The 21,114-nt window shown below is 50.8% G+C and overlaps 1 protein-coding gene across 2 annotated transcripts; it reads right to left on the bottom strand.

Annotated features, from left to right (window-relative positions):
- Positions 1–5,914: 5,914 nt before the first annotated feature.
- On the bottom strand, positions 5,915–20,909 carry ARL5A (ARF like GTPase 5A). Of its 2 annotated transcripts, XM_074547790.1 has the most exons (7): positions 20,547–20,907; positions 19,789–19,891; positions 18,721–18,781; positions 16,450–16,597; positions 14,242–14,325; positions 11,940–12,091; positions 5,915–11,327 (listed from the first exon to the last, which is right to left on the bottom strand). In XM_074547790.1, the coding sequence occupies exons 4-7, from the start codon at positions 16,591–16,593 to the stop codon at positions 11,279–11,281; spliced, it is 429 nt and encodes a 142-aa protein (XP_074403891.1). In that variant the 5' UTR covers positions 16,594–16,597; positions 18,721–18,781; positions 19,789–19,891; positions 20,547–20,907; the 3' UTR covers positions 5,915–11,278. The 2 variants fall into 2 exon arrangements, with proteins under 2 accessions (XP_074403891.1, XP_074403890.1); XM_074547789.1 differs by lacking the exon at positions 19,789–19,891 and having other exon boundaries at positions 20,547–20,909.
- Positions 20,910–21,114: the final 205 nt, after the last annotated feature.

Here is a 21,114-nt window from a genome sequence, read left to right as displayed (position 1 = left end):
TGGGTGGGACATTGGGAACTGGGAATTCCTGGCTGGGCTGGGATTGCCAGAGCAGCCCCTGGATCCCTGGCAGTGCCCAAGGCCAGGCTGGAGCACCCTGGGATGGTGGGAAGTGTCCCTGCCTGTGGGTGTTGGACCTGGGAATCTTCAGGTCCCTGTGGGCCATTCTGTGGTTCCATGGTTCTGAGATGACTCCAGACCTTTGCTGGGGAAAGCTGTGGAACTGAGTTGTGCTGCTGCCCTCCCCCTGCCCGCAGAAAGGCTGGAGGTGCCCCCACCCTGCCCATCCCACACCTCTGTCCCTGCCCAGTGCCACACAGAGCTGCTCACCTTGGTCTCCTCCATCTGTCCAAAGTGATCCAGGCTTCTTCATGCACCTTTTCTCTGCAGTGAGGGGTCAGGGGGGGAGAAACCTTTATTCGTGGAATACTTTTCATTTCCAAGGGTCTGGCAGACTTTCAGCTCTTTGAAAGCCATTCCTGATGACTTCATGGGGCTTTTTATAAAGTGAGATAATGGCAGTGGAGGGACAGAAGCAGCTGCACAACTCCCTGGCTGGGGCAGGGGTGGCCCGAGCAGCACAGCCCCAGCAAATGCAGCCCCCATGGGTGCCAGGAGCGCGATGCTCATGGACAGGCTGGTGCCAGGGCAGGAGCCCACTCGCCCTCCATGTGGGAATGCCTTGTGACACATCTCCAGCACATCCCCTGTGTCTGCTCATCAGGCCTGCTGAAAGCTGGGATAGTTTAGTGCAATATTTCCTTTCACAGCCTGAAGATTCAGTGTTCATCTAACACAGGTTACACCACGTTGAGCCTTTTCAGTGCTGGAGATTCCCTGGCAAGGGGAGCTTTGCTGAAAAGCACAATAAAGATCAAAACACAATCTAACTCTTGCAGAAGTGTTGTCAATCCACAGATTTCTGAGCCACAAACACGGAACAAATATTTTTGTGTACTGAAATTTTTTGGCTGTGACACTGCAAATCAATTTTCAGGTTTGAATGAAGCTGTTGCTACAATGACACAATTTTCCTGCTGTTGACAGCCAGCAAAACAATCTGTGCAAAAACAACCCATCCCTCCACCGTGGAGAAATACCAGAAAACACAAAAATGTCAAATTTACAGAAGGAGGATTTTTTATAAAGCAGAAACAGGATAGACTACGGCAAGACTAAAGCTAGATTGTCCCAGGCACGGCAGGAGCCCAGTGAAACAGCACAAAATTGCTGTGACTGTCTGTGATAAAAGCTCATCCTGAGAGATAAAAACGAACTTCAGGGGTTTAGTGGTCTGTGAAACAGCTCCTTAAATCCGGGCTCAGAGGGGGTTGGGGTTTAGCAGCACGCTCAGCTGAGGGGGCAGAGGAAGGATGGATGATGGTCTGCAAACCCACCGGGGGAGAGAAGGGCAGGGATAACCCCACAGGCTGGGGAAAATTCCTCCATGGGAATTCCTGCCCAGCCCAGGCAGGACGGAGTCCCCATCCCTGCAGGGATTTCACAGCCCTGTGGCACTGGGGACGTGGGGCAGAGTGGCCTGGGGGTGGTTGCACTGATGCTCTTGGAGGGTTTTGCCACCCCCAGTGATTCCGTGCTCCACATCTCCCTTGTGTGACAGCAGTTCTATGACAATTAATTCCCCAAGCCCCACCCAAGTGATTTGGTACTGCAGGGAAGGAGGGGGCAGGGGATTCCTTTTGGGGCTGCACTGGCCTAAAGAATTTCATTCCCCTGGATAAAGCACAATAAAACTCTTCCTTTGAAGTTTTGCTATAAAGAGGAGGATCCTGCCCCCGTCTGGCCTCCCTGGAAGGGAACAGCTGGAGCAAGAAATCCCAGATTCACAGAGCTGCAAATCCTGCTTTGGGAGGGACTCACAGGGATCACCCAATCCAGCTCCTGCCCTGCACAGCACAGCCCCAGGAATCCTTCCCAGCGTCTCTGGGGAGCGCTGGATGGGAACACTGAACAATTCCCAGCCACGCTCTGAGCTCAGGACAGACAGGAACTCCAGCTTTGGGTGTCCCATCCACTCTCTGAGCTCAGAACAGACAGGAACTCCAGCTTTGGGTGTCCCATAAACTCCCTGAGCTCAGGACAGACAGGAACTCCAGCTTTGGGTGTCCCAGCCACTGTCTGAGCTCAGAACAGACAGGAACTCCAGCTTTGGGTGTCCCATCCACGCTCTGAGCTCAGAACAGACAGGAACTCCAGCTCTGGGTGTCCCATCCACTCTGAGCTCAGAACAGACAGGAACTCCAGCTTTGGGTGTCCCATGCACTCCCTGAGCTCAGAACAGACAGGAACTCCAGCTCTGGGTGTCCCAGCCCCTCTCTGAGCTCAGAACAGACAGGAACTCCAGCTTTGGGTGTCCCAGCCACGCTCTGAGCTCAGAACAAACAGGAACTCCAGCTTTGGGTGTCCCAACCACTGTCTGAGCTCAGAACAGACAGGAACTCCAGCTTTGGGTGTCCCATGCACTCCCTGAGCTCAGAACAGACAGGAACTCCAGCTTTGGGTGTCCCAGCCCCTCTCTGAGCTCAGAACAGACAGGAACTCCAGCTTTGGGTGTCCCAGCCCCTCTGAGCTCAGAACAGATAGGAACTCCAGCTTTGGGTGTCCCATCCACTGTCTGAGCTCAGAACGGACAGGAACTCCAGCTTTGGGTGTCCCAGCCACGCTCTGAGCTCAGAACAGACAGGAACTCCAGCTTTGGGTGTCCCAGCTGATCCCTGAGCTCAGAACAGACAGGAACTCCAGCTTTGGGTGCAGGTGGATGGCAGGGAAGTGGAGATCATTAGAACCTTCCTGGAGCAGCTCCAGCCCTGCCATTGCTTGTTTGGGGTGCAGGTGGGTCCCACTGGGGGAATATCCACCCTGCCACCCTCCAGGGCATGGCAGGGGCGCACAGTGCCCTCACAAAGCTGTGCCCACCCCAGGAAACACAACAACGATGGTTTAACTCCCTTTGCCTCCCTAAATCCCTGCCACCCCGCAGGCTCCCTGTCACTGCCAGGCAGAGACCCCTTCTGGCACAGTGACCCGGCCTCAGAGCTGGCTCATTCTTGTTTACAGAGAAGCACAAATAAGGTTCCATTTTAAATCTCTGAAGCCCAGATGTCCCCCAAGCCCTTCCCCCTGTCCCTGCTCCAGCCCCCCTGGCATTCCTTCCCTGGGCTCCGCCTGGAACTGTGCTGCTGCTGCTGTTCCTAGCAGGAAAACCCTGCAAGAATGGGATTAGGAGACCTCACTCACCAATATGCACAATTTATGCATTATCCCAGTGTTCTCTTGGAAACACCAGGAATGAATGGTCTCAGCGCGTGGTGGGAAAATTGTTGTGCCTGGATTCAGGCAAAGAGGGGCTGCTCTCCCTGTCCCCAGGGAACAGCCCGCACTGCTGAGCTCTGTCAGCATCCCAGGATTTCATCCTGGAGAAAAGGAAGCTCGGGGGGAACCTTATTTTTATCTCCAACTTACCTGACAGGAGGGTGCAGCCAGCTGGGGCTCAGCGCCTGCTCCCAGGGATGAGAGGGAACAGCTTCAATCTGTGCCAGCGGAGGGTGAAATTGGATATCAGGGAAAATTCCTTCGTGGAAAGGATTGTGCCCATCCCTGCAGGACAATCAGACATTGGGATTTCTCTGGAAAATTTGCACATCAAGGAAAATCCAGGATTTCCTCCTTTCATCACCTAAACCTTTGCAGCACCTTTGGGCATGGTGGATCTCCAAGGAATTCCCTGGCCAGCTCCACACAGACACTTTGGTTTGTTTGTTGCTCACACAGCTCTGATTTTCTCCATTAAGCCAGGTTTCAAAGCCAAACACACAAAAATGACACAACATCCACAAGGATCCCACAGCACGAGGCCCTCCCTCAGAACTCTTCAACATTTACACTAAATCTTGATTTCTGTACAAAAATTTGGACCATTTTCATTGTTCCCAAGGAAATTTGCAGGACCTTTTTGCAGGACCTCTTTACATGACCCCACGAGTTGCCTACATATATATACACACAAATATTTGAAACAGAAAAAAAAACCTCTTCCAGTTCTGAAGAATGAAGGTAAAACCCATCAGAACTGAAAAATTAATGACAAGAATTAACTGTATTTATTGTCAATATTGTTGACTATTCTGTAGCTTTACATGTAGTTCATCCCCATATTATAATAAAAACGTTCAGAATAACTCAATACAGACTGTGCAACAAGAGAGGAGCGACACAACCTGTTATTTAAAAAGTGGTAATAGCATCAAGAAAGTGTTAATTATTAAATGAATTTAAAAGTATTATTAAAAAAAAAAGAATTAATGAGAACTCAGCAGTCTTAACTTTCATACACTAAAAAAAGAGCCAAAAAGTAACAGTTTCTGTTCAAAAGCCTATTCACAGTTCCACACACCAGGCACAGAGGCCCAAGGAATGCACAGTTGGGCTAAATCAGACAAAAATAAAGTGTGAGAATGGTGGCTTCTCTTTTAATCACCTAATATTCAACTGGATTCCAAGAAAACGAAAAGCAGTTTTCAGAAGTTCTGTCAAAGTCAAGGAATGATGGAGTTGAGAGGGACAGGCAGGAAAGGACCTGGCTTTGAGGCAGCTCAGCATTCCTTCACTGCCACAACAACGTCCCAGGAGCACCTCGGAATACCAGACTGCTTCGGGCTGGAAGGGGCCTTAAAGATCATTTAATTCCCACTCCCTCCATGGCAGGGACACTCCCACTGCCCCAGGTGCTGCCAGCCTGGCCTGGGCACTGCGGGGATGCAGGGCAGCCCCAGCCTCTCTGGGCTGCAGAGCAACTGCAGGGCCCGGCCTGTCCCAAAGGAAACGGCTCCAAGCACAGCCAGGAGCGGAGGGGGGAGGATAAGGAATGTGCAAAGGCATTCGGGCATCTCCTGCCCCATCCCAACGGGGGTTTGCTGCAATTCCTCATTCCCCAGAACTCCGAGAACTCTGGGCGTTATTTACAGGGAGGGCATTCCATGGGATCATGGGGTGGGAAGGATCTAAAGAGGTCATTCCATGGGATCACCCATGGATGCAGCTGGAAGGAACCCAAGGAGGTCATTCCATGGGAACACCCCAAGGATGCAGCTGGAAGGAACCCAAGGAGGTCATGCCATGGGATCACCCTATGGATACAGCTGGAAGGGGCACAAGGAGGTCATGCCATGGGATCGCCCCACAGATACAGCTGGAAAGGATCTAAAGAGGTCATTCCATGGGATCACCTCATGGATGCAGCTGGAAAGGATCTAAAAAGGTCATTCCATGGGAACACCCCAAGGATGCAGCTGGAAGGGGCACAAGGAGGTCATTCCATGGGATCACCCCATGGATGCAGCTGGAAAGGATTAAAGATGCCATCCCATGGGATCACCCATGGATGCAGCTGGAAGGGACCCAGGGAGCCCCAGATGCCCACCCAGGGCTGGGGGGCTGCAGAGCTGGGCAGGAACTCCCTTTACAAACCCTGGGGTCACCAAGGCTGGCAAAGCCTCCAAGGTCACCGAGTCCAACCTGTGCCCGACCCTCCCTGGCACCCAGCCCCGAGCACTGAGGGCCACGTCCAGCCCACAAACACAAATCTGGGAATTTGATCTCCCAACTCAGCTTGGATCCATCTCTTTTGCTTTTTGAGAAGTTTCCTGCAGCGCTCACAGGTACCTGTGTGGGATATGTGGGTATGGAAGAGGGGCACATCCCTGGGATTCAGCATTTCTGACAGAAAAACATTTCACACTCATTTTAATTCCCATTCTTGACACCAACCAACACAGACTTATCACCAAACTTGCCCCAGACAAACCCCCTCCATCACAGGCTGGGCAGAACAGCACATTTCACCCCAAAAACACCTGAACAGCCCCAAAAAGCAGGTCAGCAATCACATACTGGCTTGAAAACTTTCACTGCAACTCCCACAAACAAAGTTTAATGCAAACAGGCACATTTTTACAAGTGTTTTCAACTTAAAATCATAAATACTGGTAGGTTTTAAAGAATTAGCAATGGACATCATCTATAAATGCATAAATATGATGGTACAGAGCTCCCCAGCCCAAATCTGTATTTGCTCCACTTCAACAAGAATTAAGAGAATGAGTTCCCTTCAGCTGCTTGAGAAACAGAGTCTGAAAGCGGCAAAGGGGAAACAATTCAAGGAATGCTCTGATCAAATTTCAGGGGGGGAAAAAAAAAGTTGCTTAGTAGAATCCTGGTTTTCCTTTACTATAATAAACAGCTCTGTGAAATGTTTGGGCTGAATGACTTTAATGCCCATGCGTGAGTGCAGCCCCAGCTCCAGCCCTCCTGAGGCTTGGGATTGATGTGAAGCCATCGCTTTGTACATTCTGAACTCATCATTTTGTACATTCTGAACTCATCATTTTGTACATTCTGAACTCTGTCCTTACCCAAAGTCTGGCTTAAAAGGCTCAGGGTGGTAAAGTGACTCCACTGTGGATAAAGCTACAATAGAAAAATTCACTGGTAAGGCAAGGAGAGAATTCCCGCTCATGATTCTCACACGTGCAATAAAAAGCTACAGAGGCAGCCCCTCATAATTAATCATTTTTGGCCATTTAATGTATTCACCACTACAATATATTCAAGTCAATCTGGATTTATAACCAGGCCACATCTGCATTATCCACATCTGGATTATCACATTTTCCTTCCTCAGTGCCACTCCTGGTGCCAGGGATCAGCCCTGCCCTGCCCAGCACATTCATCTCAATTAGCTGACAATTCCTCTTCAGACCTAATTAATCTGACAGTGACAAACTCCAGTGTTCCACCAGGCAGCATGGAAGGAAGCACAGCCACCAGGAGCTTCCCAAGGCCAAGGATTCCTGGATTGAGTTATTTAAAAAGTCCCTCAACAGGAATTCCAGCCAATCAACCTGACACAAGGACAAATTCAGTATTTCCTGTCCCCAGCTCAGTGATGCTTGATAAATGGAAAAATGCTTGGAATGGCAGGGATGGGAGAACTGGAACAAATTTATCACAAATCCTGTTAAAACTTGGGTGTGGGGAGGGGAAACCCACTCACTTCCACACACTGGGAGGCTTTCATAGATCTGTATCTCTGTTCTAAGGGAATGGGAAATAAAGCTGATTATGGAATTAGATTTAGGCACTTGAGCTGCAGAAGGTGCTGGTCAGGTGCATTTACCATCCCACACCTCCTCAGTGCTCAGCAGAGCAGCTGCTCAGCCTCCCAAAGAGAAAAGATTAAAAAATGAAGCTGTTCACGTTCCCCAAGTTTATTTTTCACCTCTCCTCACAATTAAAGACCTGTATAATTCCCAGATGCCAGAAGCAGCACATCCAGAGATGATTCACCAAACTGATGATCTTCTGAACCAAAAGAAATATCAGAGTATTGAAATATGACCTTTTTCTTTGTTTTGCTACTAAAATGCCATTTTGCAGCAGCACTTCAATAACCATTTTTAAGGCCCCTCCCTTTTGCTGAGAGTGAATTTCATGGCGAACCAAGGCAAAGCTTGAGCTGCAGCTGGAAGCCAAGGCAGCAGAACCCCGAGGGTGGAACAGCAGCAGCATCAATCACACACCAGGTGCCAGCCAGGGGAGGAACCTGCGGGAGCAGCACTGAGCAAAGCTCCTGCACTGGGCTGGGAGAAAAACGGCAATTTCCCCACAGGGAAAAGAAAACAGCTGTCAACAAGGAGCACTTACACACCACACAAAGGGCTGGAGGGATCAGAAGTTTGGCTGCTCCTCTCGGTGAGGAAAGTTAGAACATTTCTGAGTTCACACACGTGCACTTCAAAGCACCATCACAGCAAATATTCCAGGTGAGAGTCTGGAATTGATCACAGAGGCTGGAATTGATCACAGCAACCATTCCAGGTGAGTCTGGGATTGATCACAGCAAATATTCCAGGTGAGAGTCTGGAATTGATCACAGCAACCATTCCAGGTGAGGCTGGAACTGATTACAGAGGCTGGAATTTATGACAATAACCACTCCAGGTGAGTCTGGGATTGATCACAGCAACCATTCCAAGTGAGTCTGGAATTGATCACAGCAAATATTGCAGGTGAGAGTCTGGAACTGATCACAGAGGCTGGAATTGATCGCAGCAAATATTCCAGGTGAAGCTGGAACTGATCACAGAGGCTGGAATTGATCACAGCAACCATTCCAAGTGAGTCTGGAATTGTCACCTCTGCTGACCACCCCTACAGACCAAACATCAGCATTTCCACCCCAAAAGCCCTGACAACACCACAATGTGTCAGGAAACATCAGCCACCGCTGACTTCTGGCGACATTTGCCCTGAAGAACACAAAGTACACGGAGAGCTCACAGTGACCATGAGATGTCTGCAGTCAGGGTAACACTGCACGTTGGCACGTTAAACCCCAGGGCACAGAGAGCCCTGTGTGCCAGCCTGAGGTGTGCAGGCACTCCCAGGCCCTGTTAAACCCCAGGGCACAGAGAGCCCTGTGTGCCAGCCTGAGGTGTGCAGGCACTGCCAGGCCCTGTTTGTTAAACCCCCGGGCACAGAGAGCCCTGTGTGCCAGCCTGAGGTGTGCAGGCACTCCCAGGCCCTGTTAAACCCCAGGGCACAGAGAGCCCTGTGTGCCAGCCTGAGGTGTGCAGGCACTCCCAGGCCCTGTTTGTTAAACCCCAGGGCACAGAGAGCCCTGTGTGCCAGCCTGAGCTGTGCAGGCACTCCCAGGCCCTGTTAAACCCCAGGGCACAGAGAGCCCTGTGTGCCAGCCTGAGGTGTGCAGGCACTCCCAGGCCCTGTTAAACCCCCGGGCACAGAGAGCCCTGTGTGCCAGCCTGAGGTGTGCAGGCACTCCCAGGCCCTGTTTGTTAAACCCCAGGGCACAGAGAGCCCTGTGTGCCAGCCTGGGGTGTGCAGGCACTCCCAGGCCCTGTTTGTTAAACCCCCGGGCACAGAGAGCCCTGTGTGCCAGCCTGAGGTGTGCAGGCACTCCCAGGCCCTGTTTGTTAAACCCCAGGGCACAGAGAGCCCTGTGTGCCAGCCTGAGGTGTGCAGGCACTCCCAGGCCCTGCTGTGGCCACGGGGAAACCAAGCCAAGGTGAACCTCAGAGGCCACAGCGAGGGAAGTGGCGCGGGCAGGGCCAGAGTGAAACCAACCTAAGGGCTGTGTAAACACAGAGGATCTGCTTTGTAGCACAGCCCACACCTGCAGCATCTGCCAGAGCTCCTGCAGAGGCACAGCCAAGCAGCAGAAACCCAGCACTGCTCCACCACCACCAGCAGCAGCTCCTTCTCTCACCAACCAGCTCAGCCAGCCTGCAGGATTCAGCCCAGGGAAGACAAAACTCAAAAACCAAACACTTGGGTTTAGAAGCAAGTCTGCTTTTTCTTTTTTTAGACTAGAAAATGTACAATTCCGTTTCATATGCAAGTGTGCACAGAGCTCGTTGCTTGTAGATACTGTCAGAGAAACTGAGAGAGTCTTTGCATTAAATTGTTAATTCTTCAAACATTGATACATTTTGCAATACACCAGTTAAATACCAAGATCTATGTGCATGCACTAGAGATATATGCATGTACACCTTAATGGTTAACAAAGACAGCAGATCCCCCAGCCAGGGAGCGTTGGAGATACCAAAAATAGATTAAAAAGTTAAATTCTTTACCTGCCTTTGTTAAATACAGACTTAGAGATTGCCTCCCCTCCTTTCCCCAGGATTGCCATGCTCCCAGGGAGGCAGGTGGGCAGCAAGGCAGGAGCTGACCAGATTATCCCAGAACCAAAGAGAAGCACCTTAAAAAGTTCAAACTAAGCTTTAAAATGTCTTTAAAATGCCTTTTCCTTGCCAGGCACGGGGCTGAGAAAGGGAAGAACACTTTAAACACAGTTTTGTTTCATTCTGCTGAACTCCCAACGCATCTCCCACAGAAGAGCCTGACATTTCCAACCACCCCATTGCCTTCCCTGGGTCCTCTGAGTGGGAATTGTGACGCCCTTGTGCCTGGGACTGCCATCCCAGCAGGGAAAGGTGATCCTAGTGTTCTCCCACTGCCTGGGGACCATGCAAGGGGGCTCTGCTCTCAAGTTCTGCCCTGGAACTCGTGTGGGTCACCTGGAGCTTCTCAAGTAGTGTCATCTGCTTTGTCCCCAGCCAGTCCCCTCCACTGCATGTTGCTATATCTGCACATTTTAGTATCTGCACACTTTATGCAGCAAAGAGAGTTTTATCTCTGAAAAACACTTCATTAGAGTCTGACTTGTACAGTTCCAGTGACACTTTCAAACTTACTTTTGTGCCTCTTCTTTGGTTAAGAAAAAGAAAAGATGCTTTTCCCTTTTTGACAGCCAAAGGTATTTCTGCCAGACCTGAATCAACCAGCACAGCAGAGAAGGAAAGCAATGGACAGGACCTGCAGCATCACCCAATCCAACGATGACCACAATGAAAGAGGAAAATCCATTTCATCTGCAACTCTTGGGCAAATTTGTTCTGTTTGCCAACCCTGGAATTTGAAGCTCAAACTGTGTGTGCCTCAATCCATTCCAGCCTCCTCCCTAACCCAAGAATCATGTGGAAAAACAAGCAATGGGCTGAAGAGAGGGTTTGCTGACCAGGTGTGATTGACGTTACAGCCGCACGGACACGGAGGGACGGGGGACACGGGGACGTGGCCGTGCCACAGATCAGCACTACTGCCAACATACTGATTCAGCTTTACACTGGGCTGAGCAGATTGCAATGAACCTAGGATTGAGGTATAAATATACACAAATATGTACAGTACACATACAGGAAAAGAGTTCTGCCTTGGTAACGTCGGCCGCCTCAGAAACGCTGGAGAGTCGATCCCTGCGCCAGTGACTGGCTCGCTGATTTCCTGGGACAATGAAGCAGCACCTCCCACTGGAGAGGGCCACAGTGGGATCAGAAAACTCTGCACTGAAAGCTCCTTCCCCTCTCTCCATCCTCCCCAGGCCCGGGGCTGGCTGTGCCGAGGGGCAGCTTGGAAACAAGGTTGGTCACAGCTCCGAGCGCGTCCTCGAGGAGCCCGACCCAACCCAGAGCCCCGAGAGCTCCTGTGCTCTGTGCCTGCTCCCACTCCTGTCCGTGTGTCTGTCTGTGTCTGTCTGTCTGTGTGTGTGTGTGTGTGTGTGCAGCTATGTAGAAAATACAGTTGCCATCAGTTCCGTATAAATACATCCACCCCACCAATGTGCCACTGGAACAGCTCTGCTGCAGCAATGTCTGTGCAAAGAGGTCATTAAAAATCATCTGATCTTCAGGCGGGACATCATCCACTCCAGTCCTTGGCACAGCCTGGGGACACAGGAGACACCAGTCAGGGAATGCTCCAAAGGTAACTGCACACCAACAATTTCAACTCTTCCCAAGAACTCTCCATCATTTCTGGAAACTCCTCACTCCCTGTATTGCTCAATTTGTGGCCAGAGAATTCTGATCCCAGATTTTCAAGACAAATTAAGTTCTCTCTAATTAGGAACATTCTTAAGGAACCACATTTCAGTTTGCCCCCACCTCATCCCACCCTCATTAAACCCAAATCATATCAAGTCTTATTGCTGTGAGGTGCCACTGTGGGTTTGATGTGGATTTGGTGTTCTGAGCCCAAAAATCTTGTAAGTATCAAGATTATGAAGCGGTGATGCCCTGGCACAGGTGCCCAGAGCAGCTGGGGCTGCCCCTGGGTCCCTGGAACTGTCCCAGGCCAGGCTGGACAGGGCTTGGAGCACCCTGGGACAGTGGGAGGTGTCCCTGCCACGCCAGGGCTGGGATGATTTTAAGGTCCTTTCCAACCCAAACCATTCTGGGATTCTGGACAGGGCAGGAATGTGTGTTAAACCCAAACACCACAACACAACCCCCAGAATAATTCCAGCTTTCCCTCCTGAGGACACAAATCCCTCTTACCCCTCTCCAGTGAGAGCACAGCAGGCCTGAATGTGCCACTGGTGATCCTTAATTGAAGTCAGCTTCAGGAACTGGGAGATCTCAGCTACTGTCATGCACTCCTTCACATCCTGCTTGTTGGCAAAGATCAGCAGCCCTGCTTTCTTCAAGTCCTGGGGAGAAAGGAGAGGAGGCCATGAGAGAGCAGAGCAGCCCCAGGAGGGAACACCAGAGCCCAGCCAACAGTGCTCCAGAGCAAGGAGCTGCAGGAAATGCCCTGATCCAGCTCAGCAAACAGCCAATTCTTGCCTTGGATGAGGAGTAAAAATCTCAGCACAACGTTTTGCTGTGTCCATGAGGTCAGAGCCCTGTGCACCCCTGCACCTCAGTGTCACAGATATGTTTTATGGAAAATCCTTCCCTTAGGGTTTTTTCTCCTGAGAAGCTGGGAGGCCTCAGGAACAAAATGCAAACAATGATTATCTGCTGCTGTGGGATGCAACAGGTGCATCTGGGATTGGGCTCATGGGGTTGTTTCTAATTAATGGCCAATCACAGTCAGCTGGCTCAGACAGAGAGCCCAAGCCACAAACCTCTGCTATTCATTCTTTCTTTTTCCACAAACCTCTGCTATTCATTCTTTCTTTTTCTATTCTTAGCCAGCCTTCTGATGAAATCCTTCCTTCTATTCTTTTAGTATAGTTTTAATATATCATAAAACAATAAATCAGCCTTGTGAAAGATGGAGTCAGATCCTCATCTCTCCCCTCATCCTGGGACCCCTGCACCCCCACACCTGAGCAGCACTGACAATCTGGCACAGTGACTCCAGGGATAAGCTTATTTTACCCCAAATTGCCTGGGATTACATGAAGGCTTGGGTATATTATTGAAAATCTTTCCCTTAGAAGCAAAAAGGAGTTCCCAGAAGCCAGGCCAGCTCAAGCACTGAGCTGCCTGTCAGGCACACTCCTGTTTGCAAGCAGCCAAATTAATTCCCAAATAATCAACTGCTCCAGAAAATAGCTGGAACTGAGCTGGACAACTAATTCTGCCTTAACAGCAGCTCCATGGAACCGGCTAGGAGAAAGAAAAGGTTTTCAAGGAGCGAAGAAAAGCGATTTAAAATCAATATTTGACTTTGATTGCTGCTCTCTCCCAACGTCACAGGCAGGTCTGGAGCGGGAGCCTGGGAACATCCTGCAGGACACAAAGGGCACATTCACAGCTCCCCAATCCTCTGCTCTGCCCGAATTCCAGACCTTCCCTGCGGCAAAATCAGCTCGTTAGCAACTTCATCTTCCTTGAGACAGCAGCAAACACAAGATGCAGCTTGTTGCAACAGCATGAGGAGCCCAGCTCTGAAATCCCAATCCTGGGCAGCAGCACCAAACCCCCCGTGCCACATTTAACACCCCACAGCCTGAACTGCTCTTTTAGAATTTATTTTATTAAAAACAACTTAAATTAAACATCAAAAACTAAAAAAAAAAACAAAGACAAAACCAACAAAACAAAACAAAAAAAAAAAAAAAAATATCAAAACTTGAAAGATCCTCAGCAAAGCCCCTGTTTTTCCTCAAAGGAAATCCATAGGAGGCTGTGCCCTTCCTGCATGCTCCCAAACCGTGGCTATAGGTTAAATATAGATGGAATATTTTAGGCTATAATTCCATCATTTTTATGCATATTTTTTTATTCTGACACTTAAATTCGGAAGCTCGGTGTCAGCTCACACACCCTGATCCAGTTTGCATTCAGGTCATGCCACAGATGCTGCCTGGCTTGTACACCAGCCCAGCTCAGGTTTAGAGCTGACCCAGGGCTCAGCTTTAAGGAGGGTTGGTACAATTCAGCAATTCCCACTCTGGAATTCCAGACACCCCCAGAGCAGTGGCTGCTGCAGCCATGGGCTAAAGTTCCTTTAATTTCGAGCTGGGTGCTCTAACACACACTGTAAATGCTCTAAAACCTCAGGCAACCATGAAGATATCAAAATAATTATTAAATTATTGCAGGATATTTTTTTATTCTTTAAAGGCTCTGATTCAGATATTAACATGGATTGAAGTCCAGAACCCACAGATGTCCCTGACAGGTCCCAGCTGCTGTTTCACTGGAGCACTGTGACAGGCCACTTCTGTAATTCAGTATTAATTAACAGCTTTGCTGGGAGTGTCACTGGGAGAACACAGTGCAGCTGGGACAAGGCAGTTCAGGGTGTAGAACTGTTTCTCTTGGCATGTGTCAGCCAGATAATTTAAAAAAATATTACAATAAATATTAAATATTAAAATAAATATTAAAGACACGGCGCACTCACCTCGTGTGCTAACATTTTGTACAGCTCTTCTTTAGTCACAGAAATTCTCTCTCTGTCTGTGCTGTCCACCACAACTATCACAAACTGCAAAAGGGAGATGATTAGGCAGAGCAACTCCTGCTGTTCCCACTGCCAGCCCTTTATCCAGCTGGATTATCAAACCCCATCCCCTTCCCAAACCTCCCTCCAGCCCCAGTAATCCCACACTTCTGGGGTTGTTCACTCTTGCTGTGCTTTGGGGACAAGGCAGCTCTGACACGACTTTTCACTTTCTGTTCTCCATTTTTCAGTGAAAAATTCATACTGAAAGCAAGAAAATTCTCTGTAATCCCAGATCTGGTTTTGTTCTTTGCTTGGTGTAGCTGAGGCACCACACAGATCCCTCAAATCATTTGTTGCAGTTTTTTAAAACAAAATGAATAAATTTTGTCTAGATCAAGAATAACATGCAAACAGGTATTTGCATGGGATTTAAAAAGTCCTGAAGCTCCAAACTCCAAGAACACCCTCCCAGCTTCATTTAGGCTGAAATGAACTTTAAGGAATCTCAGCACCGCATAGGAACGAACTGGAGAACAAAGGTAATCATTGTGATAATTGTATTTAACCGTACAAAATGTCATTTGTATAATATGAATATTTAAATATAAATCAAATAGTTAAATATTTCTATTATTTATATGTATATTATGTATAAATATAAATAATATAAATATAAAAATATAAATCTATAACTATAATATAGATATTTATAAATATAATATAGATATTTAAATTTTATTTGATAACATATAGGAAAGCTTGATTTAAAGCATTGTTTTTATGAAGTTATGTGGTTGATAAAATTTATATACATATCTTTTTATATATATATAATTTTTTTATATACACATATGCGTGTGTGTACTGCAACTGCACCTCTGAAGAGCTCTGAGAACTCATTGAAGCTGGTGATGAGAGGAGCTTGTGAGGCAGAGCTGCCAAGGTTTTGGAGGGAACTCTGGGGCTGCCAGGGAGGTTTTGGAGCACCCACTGCAGGGAGAGTGAGCGGGCACACAGCAAGGGGATTGTGCCATTCCCAGCCACAGCAAGGGGATTGTGCCATTCCCAGACATTGTGCCATTCCCAGCCACAGCCAGGTGGGATGAGCATTCCCAGACCCAGCAAGGTGGGATTGTGCCATTCCCAGACATTGTGCCATTCCCAGCCACAGCCAGGTGGGATGAGCATTCCCAGACCCAGCAAGGTGGGATTGTGCCATTCCCAGACATTGTGCCATTCCCAGACCCAGCAAGGGGATTGTGCCATTCCCAGCCACAGCCAGGGGATTGTGCCATTCCCAGACCCAGCAAGGGGATTGTGCCATTCCCAGGCACAGCAGGGTGGGATTGTGCCATTCCCAGCCACAGCAAGGGGATTGTGCCATTCCCAGCCACAGCAAGGGGATTGTGCCATTCCCAGGCACAGCAGGGTGGGATTGTGCCATTCCCAGGCACAGCAAGGTGGGATTGTGCCATTCCCAGCCCCAGCAGGGTGGGATTGTGCCATTCCCAGGCACAGCCAGGTGGGATTGTGCCATTCCCAGACCCAGCAAGGGGATTGTGCCATTCCCAGCCCCAGCAGGGTGGGATTGTGCCATTCCCAGGCACAGCCAGGTGGGATTGTGCCATTCCCAGACCCAGCAAGGTGGGATTGTGCCATTCCCAGACATTGTGCCATTCCCAGGCACAGCCAGGTGGGATTGTGCCATTCCCAGCCCCAGCAAGGGGATTGTGCCATTCCCAGGCACAGCAAGGGGATTGTGCCATTCCCAGCCCCAGCAGGGTGGGATTGTGCCATTCCCAGCCACAGCAGGGTGGGATTGTGCCATTCCCAGCCACAGCCAGGTGGGATTGTGCCATTCCCAGCCCCAGCAAGGGGATTGTGCCATTCCCAGCCCCAGCAGGGTGGGATTGTGCCATTCCCAGGCACAGCAAGGGGATTGTGCCATTCCCAGCCCCAGCAAGGTGGGATTGTGCCATTCCCAGGCACAGCAAGGGGATTGTGCCATTCCCAGACATTGTGCCATTCCCAGCCCCAGCCAGGTGGGATTGTGCCATTCCCAGCCCCAGCCAGGAGGGATGAGCATCCCCAGAGCAGTGAGGGCACCAGCCCAGCCCCTTGGACAGGACAGCAGAGTGCCGTGCAGGGCAGGGGCAGGGCTGTCACCTCGGTGTTGGTGTAGTAGGTGTTCCAGGAGGAGCGCAGGGACTCCTGCCCCCCGATGTCCCACATCAGGAAGCGCGTGTTGTTCACCACGATCTCCTCCACGTTGCTGCCGATGGTGGGAGAGGTGTGAACCACCTCGTTCATGGAGCTGCACAGGGGACAGGGACAGGGACAAGGACAGGACAGTCACTCAGAGCCGCCCCCGGAGCTGCAGCCCGGGGCAGAACCTCAGCAACGCTCCCTGGGCAGCCAAGGCAAGGGCTGCTGGTGGAAGGGGCAAACATAAATAAAAACAGCAATGAAAAGGACTCAGTGAACTATGGAATAATCAAATTATGGAGCTGAGAGAGCACTTGTGAACAAAATGTGTTATAATTAATTAAACCATGGAGCTGAGAGCATTTTTGCTTCAGAAGCTTTTGGGAGCACTCAGCTCTTCTTTCTCCAGGCCCATTTTGGCTGACATGGGACACAGCAGTTGTTTTGCTTCAAGAATGTGGTTAAGCCACAAGATTTCCAAGGTTTCAGAAAAACAACAGCTCATCCTCCAGCTCCACCAGAAACACTTCACCCACTCCATCCCCTCTCCTTCCAGGGCAGGCCACTAAACCCACTCTTCACAATGCTCCTGTCCCAACTTCCTCCTCTTCTCCCCTCAGCACAGCCCATACACAACTTGCTGGAGACAAATGCAGCCCTTAAACATTTCAAATGTACTGTTTAGTGATACTGAGTGTGACTTTGTCACTAAGAGCACCAGTTGCATATCAAATAACCAAATGTGTGCTCTGGATTCTCCATAAGTTCAAACTATTTAAACTCTACTGTAACAGGCAAAAAAAAATTAACAGTAGCTCCAAGGCAAACCATCTGTGTTCAAAAGAACTTAATTATTTTTTCTTCTGATCATCTTGATATAGCTTTTCATTTTGTATGAACCTTTTTGAAGTTCCAGCAGGGCTTTTAGTTACAGTGACAGCAATTTGAGACCTGTAATGGTGCTGGGATATTTCCTGAAGAGGATACAGAGAGCCAAGGAGATAAAGGGATGGTGCAGAGCTCTGAAAAACAATCCCAGTTACCCTGGGCCAGTGCAAGGAGAGCTGAGTGTGAGAATGGGAGACGAGGAAGTGTCTGCAAGAGGAAAAATGGGATCTGCAAGGATGGGGCAGGGTTAAGGAGGAGTAAGGCAGGAGAACAGGGGAGCTGGGAATGTCCTGTGGAGTCAGAGTGGGTACAAAGAAAAAGGAGACAGACAGAGATCTGTATGAGAGGGAAAAGAAAGCACTGAAACTGCAGAAATAAGGGGAAGAACAGTGAGACATTTATGGAGGAAGTGGATTAAAAACCACCAAGGACGGCCCTCAGCTGCAGCAGTTTCCAGACTTAAGAAATACCCTTCACTCTGTTTGTGCTTTTTAACATCTCTCACTCCCTCTATAAATCACCATCACCTTCACCTTCCACTCTGAGCCCTGCAGCGTGGCAGGGCACCAGCAGCCAGAAATGTCTGGGGAAAGGCAAAGCAGGTTGGGATGTGACAAACCCCAGCCATTCCACAAAGCCAATTTTACGTGTGGGCTTGGAGCAGCATGGCCACATCATTTATCAGGAATTATTTCTGACTCAGGAACACTCCTCAGTGCCACACGGTGCACGTGGGAAAGGCCAATCTGTCCCCAGCACAAACAGACCTTGAGCTGCTTCTGAGCCTGTGGACAGATTGGTGTCCTCTATCAAACTGCAGCTGGGAACTGAGATATGAAACTCATTTGAGCTCCATGTAAACCAGGAGCAAGGTTAATGCAAGGCAAACACAAATCAATGCTGCTGTGGAAGGCAGAAGGTGCAGGACAGCAGGGGGGTGTTGTCCTGGGTTTGTGCTGGTCCAGCCTTCCTCCTTCATGCCATCCCACAAACAAACTGATCTCAGCGCTGGGGACACAAGTCAGGGCAGGCAGAGGTGCTTTGCCACTCACAGAGTGATCTGGGTGCTGCTCAAGTCTGTGCCGTGGATCAGTTTTGCAAACGTGGCCAGCACTCACTCCAATCCTATTTTATGGGGCTGGCAGAGAGCCAGGGCCGTGCCACCAAGGGTGCTGGGAGTGCCTGCTAACAGCAGGTGATGCATCCAAACCCCCTGAACAAACCCTCATCCATCCAGCAGAGCCCTTCCCAAGCTCCAGGCACCCTGTGGCACCTGGAAAGCTCAGAGTGAAGCACCCAGGGCCACGGAGCACAGCTGGAAATGCCCCCACAGGTGCTACTTACAATTGGTACAGAATGGTCGTTTTCCCTGCATTGTCCAGGCCCACAATGATCACCTTGTGCTCTGCAATGAAAACAGCACGGGTAAGCCACAGCCATGGGGCTGGATCAGAGTCAGTGCCACGTTTGCCTCTGGTTTCCTGAGCCAACAGTGCCCAGCTCCAGGTGCCGTGGCCAGGTGTGTTTGTGGGCCAGCCCAGGAAGTTTGTGTGGGCAGGGAAGGGGCTGGCAGCTCTCCCCTCCACAGAACCGGCCCTGAGAGATCTCAGAAGGGTTTTCCATCCCTGACTGCCAGGGTCACGCTGGGATCCTCTCCCAGGCTCCTGCAGGCTTGTGCAGCCTGTGTCACACTGCACCCCCCAGCCACAACAGCTCTCAACTCCACTGGGAACTCTGCAGCTCCCAACTCCACTTTCAGCTTTTCAGCTCCCAACTCCACCTTCCCTTCACCCAGGCAATCTCTTGATGTCTCTGCAAAGAACAGGTAAAACCCAACCAGACCGGGGTGATCCCTGTGCCCCCCAACATTTCACAGGACACATTCACCCAGCCTGGCCTTGGACAAGTCACCACACCCCACCTCTGACATTGTGGAGCTCAATGCCCCATCAATCCTTGCCTCCCTTCAGCACCTGCTCTCCTGTGCACCACAAAAGTGGCTGGGAACTCTACAACTGGTAGTCAAACACATCAAAACGGATGATTTCCAGTTTGGGAGAGCACAGCCAGCTCTCAGCTCTGTTACTCAACTTTCACTTGCACAACCAAGCAGGAGCAGTCCAGTAAAAGCTTGGTGACAAGGGGGTTTCTCCCCTCCTTCCCCGTGTTTCTCAAGGGCAACAAAAAGCATTAAAAACATGCCCAAGCTTCAGACACTGAGATCAATCCCTACCAGCAAACTGATTTATCCCACAGGAGAGGGAGGGGACAGGGGTCAGGTAAGTGGGGCTGTCTGGGGTTTAATTTTACCAATATTGTGTGGTTTTGCAGAGTTCTTTCATGCCCTCCAATACAAATTCCAGTTTTAATAACTTTGCACAACTGCACAATATTGTAAAAGTGTCTGCTTACCTGACCCCACATAACTAGGAACTTTTGTTTCAGGTGGGATGCTGCCAGCATAGTGGATGTTAGGAAATCAGTTGGAACAGAAGCTCTGAGGTGGGGCTGGACGCTACAAGACAAAAATATTTTGCTGTATTTGCACTACACGGTAACGGGGACATAACTGGGACATTCAACCAGCAGGTGTGAGAGTACTGAGCTTCACTCTAAATCAGATCCCAAGGACTTCAGGAACATGGAAAGAGCATGGCGAGGTGTTTTGTAGTTGAAGTTACAACTCTCATGAACACCTAGCTGTAAGGACACGGGTGTTTAAAATGCCAGAATCCCGGAATGGTTTGGGTTGGACGAGAAATCAAGGATTAACCAGTGCCACCCCCTTGCCATGGGCAGGGACACCTTCCATGTCCCAGGCTGCTCCCAGCCCTGTCCAACCTGGCCTGGGACACTTGCAGGGATCCAGGGGCAGCCACAACCGAAGCTATAAATAACATTTACTCCGTGAACGAGCCACTTATCCAGCACTGCCACTGAAACCCGCACTCTGCCGACAGCAGGACGAACCCACCCGCCACGCCGCGCCACGGCCGTGCTCCTCTGAGGAGCAGCACACGTTAATAATTTAACAGGCGGCTGTCAGGAAATGAGCACTCCAGTAATTGAAAGAAGGTGGAAAAAAAAAGGTTAAAGCCCCCGACTTCCAGGAGCCGGTGCGGCCGCCCCGGAGCGGCTGTGGGTCCCTCCCGGATCCCCCCGGGCCTCACCCTGGTGGTTGAAGAGCCTCCATATCCTGGTGAAGAGGATCCCCATCCTCGGCCGGGCCCTCCGGGCCTCGCCGGCCGCGGCTCTGCGGGGCCGCGGGCGCTCAGGGCCCGGCGCAGCGCCCCGAGTGCCGGCTGGGGCCGCGCCGGGGCCGCTGCCGCTCGGACATCGCCGCGGGGTCGGGACGGGGCTCGGGACGGGGCTCGGCAGCGGCAGCGGGGCGGCAGCGGCGGCGGAGGCAGCACCGGGAGCGGAGCAGCGCCCGCGGCCGCCTCACGGACGGGCCGGGCCGGGCCGGGCCGGGCGCGCTGCGCTGACGCGCGGGGGCGGCACCGCGGCCGCCATTACACGGCACCGCCTCAGCGCGCCCGGCGGAGCGGGGCCACAGCGCCGGGCTCCGTCAGACCCGGTGCCCGCTGTGCCACAGCGCCGGGCTCCGCACACCCGCTGCCCGCGGTGCCACAGCGCCGGGCTCCGTCAGACCCGCTGCCCTCAGTGCCACAGCGCCGGGCTCCGCACACCCACTGCCCGCTGTGCCACAGCGCCGGGCTCCGTCAGACCCGGTGCCCT

This window comes from Zonotrichia albicollis, chromosome 10, assembly GCF_047830755.1.
Source record: "Zonotrichia albicollis isolate bZonAlb1 chromosome 10, bZonAlb1.hap1, whole genome shotgun sequence".
Classification (NCBI taxonomy): Eukaryota; Metazoa; Chordata; class Aves; order Passeriformes; family Passerellidae; genus Zonotrichia; species Zonotrichia albicollis.
The sequence above is the reverse complement of the archived record's forward strand: the minus strand, read 5'-3'. Positions and strand labels throughout refer to the sequence as shown.

Bases quoted from the DNA above. Each gene is read 5' to 3' on its own strand.
- ARL5A (XM_074547789.1), bottom strand. From the start codon at position 20,592: ATGGGGATCCTCTTCACCAGGATATGGAGGCTCTTCAACCACCAGG. The intron at 18,782-20,546 runs GTGAGGCCCGGG...TTTTCATTGCAG, and splicing joins GAGGCTCTTCAACCACCAGG to AGCACAAGGTGATCATTGTG. The intron at 16,598-18,720 runs GTAAGTAGCACC...TCCCCTGTGCAG, and splicing joins ACGACCATTCTGTACCAATT to CTCCATGAACGAGGTGGTTC.